General features: G+C 48.1%; 1 protein-coding gene across 1 annotated transcript; it reads right to left on the bottom strand.

Annotated features, from left to right (window-relative positions):
* Positions 1 to 1914: 1914 nt before the first annotated feature.
* LOC102449323 (DNA-directed RNA polymerases I and III subunit RPAC2-like) lies at positions 1915 to 9826 on the bottom strand. Its single transcript, XM_014573306.3, has 5 exons — positions 9679 to 9826; positions 8283 to 8380; positions 4292 to 4368; positions 2556 to 2638; positions 1915 to 2102 (listed from the first exon to the last, which is right to left on the bottom strand). The coding sequence occupies exons 1-5, from the start codon at positions 9715 to 9717 to the stop codon at positions 2055 to 2057; spliced, it is 345 nt and encodes a 114-aa protein (XP_014428792.1). The 5' UTR covers positions 9718 to 9826; the 3' UTR covers positions 1915 to 2054.
* Positions 9827 to 10034: the final 208 nt, after the last annotated feature.

The raw sequence follows: 10034 nt of genomic DNA, 5'->3' as shown, positions 1-10034 counted from the left end.
TTGACTCATGCAAATGACTCCCTCACTAGCATATTTTTTGCTGAGAAAACTCGAGGGCTACGTCTACACTGGCATGATTTTCCGGAAATGCTTTTAACGGAAAAGATTTTCCGTTAAAAGTATTTCTGGAAAAGCGTGTCTAGATTGGCAGGACGATTTTCCGGATTTTTCTGGGGTGAGACTTGGCGGGGAATGGAGGAGTGTTCTCTGAGTCTGGACCTCAGCCCAACTGAGCATGTCCACACAGCTATTTTGGGCCCTGCACCCTGAGCCTGCAAGCTCATTCTCCTGTAAGTATTGAATGCAGTCTGGCCTAATGCTGCCTAAAGTTTACCTGCTGCCTTCCAGCATTGGGGCTGGACCCTTAGGCTTTATTTTGTCATAAATGAAACCATTCTTAACCTGTTAGATGGCTGACATTTGCCCAGGCACCAGCCCAGGGGGCATCTAGAGGGGGTTGTGTGCAATGTCTCCAGAGCCAGAGTGCCAAGCTGCAATGGAAAAACAACTTCCTAGTCTCACAGGTCCCATCAGCCACAACAGCCCAAGGTCCAGACCCAAAGCCCCCACTACCAGAAGAACTGCTGGGAACCACTGGAAGTTTCAGGCTCTCTCAAACAAAGTCACCTGTTGTTTTGGGCTACGTATCCTAAGAACCGAACCAGGGTAGTTGTCGTCAGCTTGCAGAGAGGCGAAGCACTGGACTGGGCACTGCCACTCATGGTGAGGATTCAATTCTCCATGACTTTGATGAATTCATTTATCCTGTTTGATGGCCCAAACTGTGCCCGTGCCACTGGAGATGCCCTGCAGTTACCGAGACAAGGTCCCATCGCAGCCTACGCTGCCCATTTCCATCCCCAGGGCACTCACAGCCTGGAACGAAGCACTGCAGCTTTAGCATTTCTGGCTAGACTCGACGGATGAGCTTAAAGAGGCATTGGCCTAGGCCGACCCCTCCACTGCATCAAGTTGTGTATCCAAACTGACAATTGAGAGTTAAATGCCAGAAAAGAAGGACGTGTGCTCTGAGCCCCACCTGGTCATGACCTATTTCTGTCACTCCCCATACAGAAGGATGGTGGGATGTACATTCATTGGACAGATAAAATCTTAATTCTCTTATTACTTTGCAGCCAATCTTCCAACACCACCAAACCATAGTCAGTCTCTCCCACGGCATGGGTCAGGGGTTAGCTGAAAGTCCTCCCTGCACTCCAGGGCTACGTCTACACTGGCATGATTTTCCGAAAATGCTTTTAACGGAAAACTTCTCCGTTAAAAGCATTTTCGGAAAAGCACGTCTAGATTGGCAGGATGCTTTTCCACAAAAGTACTTTTTGCGGAAAAGCGTCCATGGCCAATCTAGATGAGGTTTTCCGCAAAAAAGCCCCGATCGCCATTTTCACGATTGGGGCTGTTTTGCAGAAAACAGTACTGTGCTGTCTACACTGGCCCTTTTGCGCAAAAGTCTTTCTGAAAAAGACTTTTCCCCGAACGGGAGCAGCATAGTATTTCCGGAAAAGCACTGACAATCTTACATGAGATCATCAGTGCTTTTCCAGAAATTCAAGCAGCCAGTGTAGACAGCTGGCAAGTTTTTCCGCAAAAGCAGATGATTTTGCGGAAAAACTTGCCAGTCTAGGCACAGCCCAGAAGTGAAAGAAGTGTAGGCATGTAATAAGTTTAGAGCAAAAGGGTGAAAGCTGAAAAATTAGCATCAGACTGTAAACACTGCAGAGAGCTGGAGATGCTTTGATGTGGAGGATTTGTGTAGATTCACATCTGCTGCAGAGATTTCTAAGGGTGAGAATGAAAGTGTTGTGGGAGCTGCCTACCTGACAACATTTCAGGAAACCCCTTTCTTTTTCTGGATCATTGGTAGGTCTGAATGGACTAAAACACAAGCTGGACTGAACCTTACAGTGTTTATTAGAGAAATTACATGCTTTGCTCTGGGATTCCCATTAAAAAATAAAACCTCTTTCACAAAGGAATTAAACATAATCCAATACTATATACATGTCCATCCTGTTCTCTGACATCTGCAGGGGCTACTCCATTTCTGCCTCTTTTTGGGCCTTATATTCCTTTATGCCCGCCTGCAAACGAGATCAAATGGTCAATGTCAATGCTGAATGTCTGCTGAATTAAAAACACACCCACACCCCTGCCTGAGGAGCTCTGAGAGGCTCTCTGCTTCTGAACATACTGTCCCAAGGCACAGCAAGGCAATAAGACATTGTCCTTTTCATGTGATGAGAGCTCCTGCTTGAAAAGGCTGGAGGGTTTAGGTCAAAGGGAAACAAACTGCAGCCCATGGACCAGATCCAACCCTGCAACCCCTTCTGTCTGGTCTCCAAGTGACTGCCCAGGCTAGCACCCAGCACCTCCCCTTCCATCCCTCCACCCTAGCAACCTCTGTTCCCCCCAATGCCTGGCAGCACACTTGCCAGGCCAACAGCCCCTGTGCTTGGTGCAGTAAGGGGGCAAGGAATGGGGCAGTCCTGGGGGGCAGGGAGCAAGGGGATTGGGAAAGGTGGCAGTGACCTCACCTCAAATTTGCTGAGCACGTGCTGGCAGACGTCCACCAGCTCAGTCAGTCCTTTCCGGAATGGCTCAACGGCTGGGAGCCCCCCTTCAGAAAAAGAGAAGCATTCACAGAAAGTGTGGCTGGCTCCAAGGTGGGACAAAAGGCCCTGCCACTCCTAACCAGCTCAGTAGCCACCAGCCATCACACAACCCCTTGGCAACCCCTCTTTGGCAGATCTCAGCCCAGCATCCACATCAGCCTGAGAAAAGAATCCATGGACTGAATGGATCGTGGAGGCTGGAACTGGTGTCCCAAGACCCATGTCCAGGCTGAAGCCCTTTGGCAGGGGACAGCATAGGCGAAATTTGCCCTGCTGTTTATATTGTGGACAGACAGAGGGCTCTGCATTCTGGGGCCAGCAATGCAGCACTTTGCAGCACTGCTAAATTCCCCCCAAAGGCCATAGCACGACTTGGCCAAATCCAGTGGCTCTGCTCTTCTCAACAGACTCTCCAGGGACTTTGAGCTGGGAACCAAGTCAGAGGCTCTGGCTGAGCTTTCCAAACTATTCCAAGCATCAGAAGCTGAGACAACACTGTGAGGTAGGCACGGAAACGGAGCAGCTCCTCAGCCTTCCTTTCGCAATGGCGGACGCAGACCCAGGAGAGTCCTGTAGGTTGCCCATTGGTGTGGACATTGAGCTAGGATGAGGGGCACAAGAACAGCAACCAGAGGGCACCTTGCTGCGTGCACCACTTGAGGTGCTATTTACCTCAGGAATGAGCCAACTTGCCCATTGTGGAACAGAGTGGATTTGCACCTTCGTGTGTCATGTCACAAGGAGTACCGGTAGTTCGGAATAGGCACCCTAGTCCGAACTACCTAGTTCGAGCCCCGTGTAGCCGCGCTGCACGGGGTTCAAACCAGCGGGGTTTTAAAAATGGCGGCTCCCCGCTTATGCAAATGAAGCCCGGGAAATTCAAATCCTGGGCTTCATTTGCACGTGCGGTATGCATACATTACCCTCCTAGTTCCAACTAGCGGGGTAGTGTAGACAGACCCAGGGTGATTAAGCACTGGAATAAATTGCCTGGAGAGGCTGTGGAATCTCCATCACTGGAAATTGTTAAGAGCAGGTTAGACAGACATTTTTCATGCATGGTATAGATCCCTTGTGTCCAACATACTAGCCTCATGTGTAGGGCTTGACAAGCTGCGGCGAGCCCCACTCGCCAGCCGTGCGGTTTGGCGTGCTGCGCATGCGCTGATCGTGCTGAGGTGTCATGCCGGGCTAAAATCTACTCACCACAGGCGAATAGATTGTCCTAATTGTCGAACCCTGCTCATGTGGCTATTTGGCAGATAGGGTGTGGTGAGTTGGCTTGAACAATGTGGCTATTTGGCCGGTTGAGTGTGGCTAGTTCGCTATAGCAGTAGCAACTACAGTGACTACTGGTCCAGAACTGGTTGGACATCACAGGTCTCAATGGTGCTTGGTACTGCCAAGCAGTACTTGGACTTGACCCCTCGAGGTCCCTTCCAGTTGTAGGATTCTGTGATTACTACACAGGCCACAACTGGGTTGGGATGATGGTGAGCAGCTCTCTCCTTGTTACTCTAGCTACACTGATCCTGGATAGTGCTTGCAGCTACTCAGTAAAATGGTGGGACCAAGGACACGCAGAGGGAGTCTGGAAGGGCCATGATTTCAGGGCCTAACATAGCAAGGGACCCAGGGAAGCCCAGCTGCATTCCTACCTCTGGTCTGGATTCGGAAGTTGATTTTGCTTTCAGATGGGTGGGTGATGCTGTAACCACAAAACTCCACTTCAGAACTACAGGAGAGACAGAAACAGGAAGCACGAGTGGGCTCTCAGTATCAGCAGCAAACCAAATGCAGAGACCTGTTTAGGAAGCCTCTGAAACAAGCAGACCTGTGCTGTGTCATAAGAACATATGAGTTCTCCAGGTGAAGGAGGAGCGAGTACGGGACGTTTGAGGTAAGTGGCTGGCTGTCGTGTGTGTTTGTTTGGGGGTTACTTGCTAGTTGCCTGAAAGAAACTGTGTGCTGAACTTGTGTTTGTCTGTTTGTTTGGCGATTCGAGTGCTGAGCTGTTTGTTTGAAGGACTGTGGCCAGCAGCTGGAACCTGTGAGCTTCTTAACAAGGATTTGAAATCTAGAACCCTCTGTTCATTGGCTGAGCCTTAGACAGCGGGCGGGGCTATCAGAAAGGCCAGGGCTTTATAAGCCTGTGTGTAAGCGACCAGGGGCAGCCAACAGGGAATTTTGTGGGGGAGTTGGAAGAGGGTGAGTACACTGGCCATTCTTTTAAACTAAACTAAAAACAAAGCTTCCTGATTTAAATAAAAACCCTCTCAATAACCTAAGTAGCTGTAGGAGAGAATGCAGGCAGAAACCCAGCCGCAGAGTGGGGGCTCTCCTGTTTATTGCACTCAATGTAGCATGAATGATTATCTGCCCTATGGGCGGGGGGTGGCATGTGTGTGCATTCGGTGCAAGGAGCTCCTGGCCCTCAGAGACTGCGTACGGGCTTTGGAGTCCAGGGTGGCTGAATTGGAGGAGCCAAGGGAGGCCCAGAAGTACATAGGTGAGGCTTTCTGAGACACTAGAGAATTGTCCCACCTCCGGTCAGACAGCCCCTGTGCTGTTAAGGAGGATGAAAGGCTCAGGGAAGGCGAACATTCAACTGGAGCAGAGGGAAATGATCACATAGTGGGGACCCTCCTTCCAGAGGATGTTATGGTATCTTCTTGCACTGAGAATACATCTCCGGGGAAGGGGAGAGAACTACAATCATTAGGAAAAGACAGGTGTTAGTAGTGGGGGATTTGATCATTAGAAACCTAGACAGCTGGGTTTGTGATGACCAGAGAACCGTATGTTGACTTGCCTGTCTGGAGCGAAGATTTTGGAACAAATTGATAAACCTAACAGTAACAAGTCACCGGAACCAGATGGCATTCACCCAAGAGTTCTGAAAGAATTCACATGGGAAATTGCGGAACTATTAACTGTGGTTTGTAACCGATCCTTTAAATCAGCTTCTGTACCTAATGATTGGAAGATAGCTAACATGACGCCAATGTTTAAAAAAGGCTTTAGAGGTGACCCTGGCAATTACAGACCAGTAAGTCTAACATCAGTACCGAGCAAATTAGTTTAAACTATAGTAAAGAATAAAATGGTCAGACACATGAATGAATACAATTTGTTGGGGAAAATCAACATAGTTTCTGTAAAGGGAAATCATGCATTACTAATCTGCTACTGTTCTTTGAGGGGGTCAACAAGAATGTGAACAAGGGGGATCCAGTGGATACAGTATACCTAGATTTCCAGAAAGCCTTTGATAAGGTGCCTCACCAAAGGTTTTTAAGTAAAGTAAGTTATCATGGGATAAGAGGGAAGGTCCTTTCATGGATTGAGAACTGGTTAATAGACCGGAAACAAAGGGTAGGAATAAATGGTCAGTTTTCCAAGTGGAGAGAGGTAACTAGTGGAGTCCCCCAAGGGTCTTTCCTGGGACCCATCCAATTCAACTTATTTATAAAATGATCAAGAGAAAGGGGTAAACAATGAAGTCGCAAAATTGGCAGATGATCCCAAACTGCTCAAGATAGTTAAGAGCAAAGCAGACTGTGAAGAGTTTCAATAATATCTCACCAAACTAAGTGATGGGACAACACAATGGCAAATGAAATTTAATGTTGATAATTCTAAAGTAATGTATGTTGAAAAAATAATCTCAATTATATATATATACAATATGATGGGGACAAATTTGGCTACAGCTACTCAAGAGAGAGATCTTTTGAGTCACTGTGGATAGTTCTCTGAAAACATCCACTCAGTGAACAGGGGCAGTCAAAAAAGCAAATAGAATATTAGGAGTCATTAAAAAAGGGATAGAGAATAAGACAGAAAATATCTTATTGCCTCTATATAAAATCATGGTACACCCACATCTTGAACACTGCGTACAGTTGTGGTCACCTCATCTCAAAAATATATATATTGGCATTGGAAAAGGTTCAGAAAAGGGCAACAAAAATGATTACGGGTTTGGAACGGGTCCCATATGAAGAGAGATTAAAAAGACTTGGACTTTTCATCTTAGAAAAGAGGAGACTAAGGGGGGATATGATAGAGGTCTATAAAATCATGAGTGGTGTGGAAAAAGTGAATAAGGAAAAGTTATTTACTTATTCCCACAGTATAAGAACTAGGGGTCACCAAATGAAATTAATAGGCAGCAGGTTTAAAACAAACAAAAGGAAGTTTTTCTTCACTCAGCGCACTGTCAACCTGTGGAACTCCTTGCCAGAGGATGCGGTGAAGGCTAGAACTTTAACAGGGCTCAAAAAAGAGCTAGATAGGAGCCATGGGGGTAAGGTCCATCAATGACTATTAGCCAGGATGGGTAGGAATGGTGTCCATAGCCTCTGTTTCTCTGGAGATGAGTGAGAGAGGAGGCATCATGTGAGGATTACCTGTTGTGATCCCTCCCTCTGGAGCATCTGGCATTGGCCACTGTTGGCAGAAAGGATACTGGGCTAGATAGACCTTTGGTTGGACCCAGTATGGCTGTTGTTATGTAGTGGAGGGATTTTGTGGCTGCCCAGGGAGCAGGGCAGTGAAGTGGGGATGAGGAAAGCTAAGCACAGGCAGTTCCTTTGCTGCTGTGCTCCTGATGTTCAATAGATGGGGAAGGCCTGGGTCCATGGCCAATAGTCCTCCTCCCCACATTTTGTTGCTGGCCCCCTACGCTAAAGGTCACTGTACCAAGCACACAGTTTCTAGCAAGCAACTAGTTTGCTGATGGTGATTTATCATGAGCAGCTCACAAGACTCTCACAATTTGTCCTTTAAAATTATCAAATTAAGAACTACTCCCTGAATGCTTCTTGGGCTTGAATTCATGACAAGAAGTTCCTCATAAATACTCACTACTGTGCAGTTTCGATAGTGGCATGTAGGTCATGAAATATTATTCTTTTGACTAGATGAGCATATGAATCAGGCTCCAGATATAAATATCTGGCTGCGTCTAGACTGGCCAGTTTTTCTGGAAAAATCAGCCGCTTTTCCAGAAAAACTTGCCAGCTGTCTACACTGTCCACTTGAATTTCCACAAAAGCACTGACTTCCTACAGTAAGAAATCAGTGCTTCTTGTGGAAATACTATGCTGCTCCCGTTCAGGCGAAAGTCCCTTTTGCGCAAAGCTTTTGTGCAAAAGAGCCAGTGTAGACAGCTCAGATTTGTTTTCCGCAAAAAAGCCCCAATCGTGAAAATGGCGATCTGGGCTTTTTTGCAGAAAAGTGCATCTAGATTGGCACGGACACTTTTCCGCAAAAAGTGCTTTGGCAGAAAAGCGTCCGGGCCAATCTAGACGCTCTGTTCCGAAAATGCTTTTAACGGAAAACTTTTCCGTTAAAAGCATTTCTGGAAAATCATGCCAATCTAGACGCAGCCTCTGTGTTTACACATTCAAAATGAGCTTCTCTAACACTCACTTGAACACTGGCTGTCTGCACTCCCAGGTCTGCCAGTAAATGTGTTCCCAGAGGCGCAGAGATACAGTCACAGTGCATTCGTTTAAAAAGCTTCAGTATGGAGATTTACAATATTCACCCAGCTTCCGCAGTGCCAGAGGTACTGGATCAGATGTCAAGAGACAGGGAACATGGTCCTCAGGTGGTACCAGTAATCACAGGCACTCCACTTACTTCTTCATGATCATGTAACGGAGGGAGTTGCCAAGTGTGTGGTCCTCATTATGTAACACAAATGTCACACAGCTTCCATCTGCCCCATCTGCTTGGACCTGCCAGAGACAGAAAGGCAAGAGCACAAGAATAAGGTTATGTATCCAGAGGATTTAAACCCCTTCTGAAAGTAACTAAGGCCAGGCCTGCACTAGAAAAATGACTCACTTTTGATGACTGGGCATCAGCACCATGGTCACCTACCCATGGTATGGCTGTAAGCATACACATGGACAACTAGGTTACTCGCTGTTCAGTTTTGTTCATCATGGTGTTAGAAAACAGTGGTTCAAAGTGACCATGTGCTTGTTTTTGGAGGAACTGGGATATGGTCTACCACAAAAACCCAGAGGAAAAAAAAATGATAAAGCCAGAGTTTTCTTCTTAGACCCACTGATTTCTAGACTGCCAGCGAGGTGAAGGCTAGATATACTGCACTAAGGAAAAGCTAGGAATTAATTATATGCAAGGTCAAAGGGCTAGTTTTAACCTAGGTAGGTTCTGCTGCTTCCATTTCTTGCACACCCAAAGGTCCCAGCCTTCAAAGGGAATTTTGCAAGGAAGAGTACAAAAGCCCATACTCAACGACCTTGAATACCAAGGGGTTATTGGATCTCATTCACTGGGAGTCACATTCCAGATCCAGCAATAACTGCCAGCCTGTGGAGATTGGTACCTAGGCTGTGCATTTTTCACTCAAGAGAAGCCCTATTGCTGCTGGAGGAGTCATAGGGATGCAAACAATGAGGTGAGATAACAGGAAAAGCTTCCTAACGGAGAAAGTTTGTTGTAAGTAGTCAGGCCAAGTCTACAATGACAAGCATACAGTCACAGCAATAAACTGTGTGTAACTTTATGCCTACATAATCTGGAGGATCTGAATTTACAGACTGGAAGAAAAGGCGAGTAATGAGACAACTGTGCAGGAGATGAAGGGGGAGGCAGGATTTCCAACTGTAGCCTAAAATCACAAGTGTTTTTCTTAAAACCCAATGTCTAGATTCATGCGAGAACCTGTTTCCATTTTAAAGTGAGGAGTAATGTCTCTAGCGCTAGAGGCAGTGGGAGACGTTTGAGAGCATAAGCCCCAAAGGCTCAAAGCCCAGAAAGCAAATAAAAAGAACCCACGTGCCCTGGGGGGGGCACACGCCAGGCACCAGCTTTGCACAGGTCTGGGCCGTTCTGCTCAGGGGCAGCCCCCAGCCCAGAGCCTGACCCGCCCCATCCGCAGGGCACAGGCCACGCGCCTTCCCTGCGGGCTGGACCCGGGCTGCGGGTCACCACGTGGCCACCAGCCTGAACCCCCCGGCGCGTCCCGCATCCAGCCGGGCAGCCCCGGCCCGGCCGCGACACTCACCAGCTCCAGCGCCGGCTTCCCCTGCGCCTCCTCGGCCATGGCTGCCTGGCGGGGGCCGGGCTCTGCTGGGGATTCTGGGACGGGTAGTCCTAGCCCGGCCGGCGGGCTTCGGGCATCCCCGCGCTGCCCGCTGGGAATCTCCGCTCCTGGGCATCTCGTGAGGCGGGTTTCCCGCGGGACAGCTCGTGCCCCGATAAACACGCGGGTCTCTACGGCAGCGCAGGGCTGCTCCTTGCGGTCTCGGTTTGTTCTAGTTCGTCATGCCCCAGCGCCAAGGGGTGTGTAATTGCCCGCCAATGTCAGCTTCCAGTGCCTCGCCCTCTCTTGAAGAGACGCTTGCAAATATGACCTGAGTG

This window comes from Pelodiscus sinensis, chromosome 13 (assembly GCF_049634645.1).
Source record: "Pelodiscus sinensis isolate JC-2024 chromosome 13, ASM4963464v1, whole genome shotgun sequence".
Taxonomy (NCBI): Eukaryota; Metazoa; Chordata; order Testudines; family Trionychidae; genus Pelodiscus; species Pelodiscus sinensis.
The sequence above is the reverse complement of the archived record's forward strand: the minus strand, read 5'-3'. Positions and strand labels throughout refer to the sequence as shown.

Coding starts and splice junctions, on each gene's coding strand:
- LOC102449323 (XM_014573306.3), bottom strand. CDS start 9,717: ATGGCCGAGGAGGCGCAGGGGAAGCCGGCGCTGGAGCTG. Junction 8,381..9,678: donor GGAAGCCGGCGCTGGAGCTG/GTGAGTGTCGCG, acceptor TGTCTCTGGCAG/GTCCAAGCAGATGGGGCAGA. Junction 2,639..4,291: donor CTTCCGAATCCAGACCAGAG/GTAGGAATGCAG, acceptor CTTTTTCTGAAG/GGGGGCTCCCAGCCGTTGAG.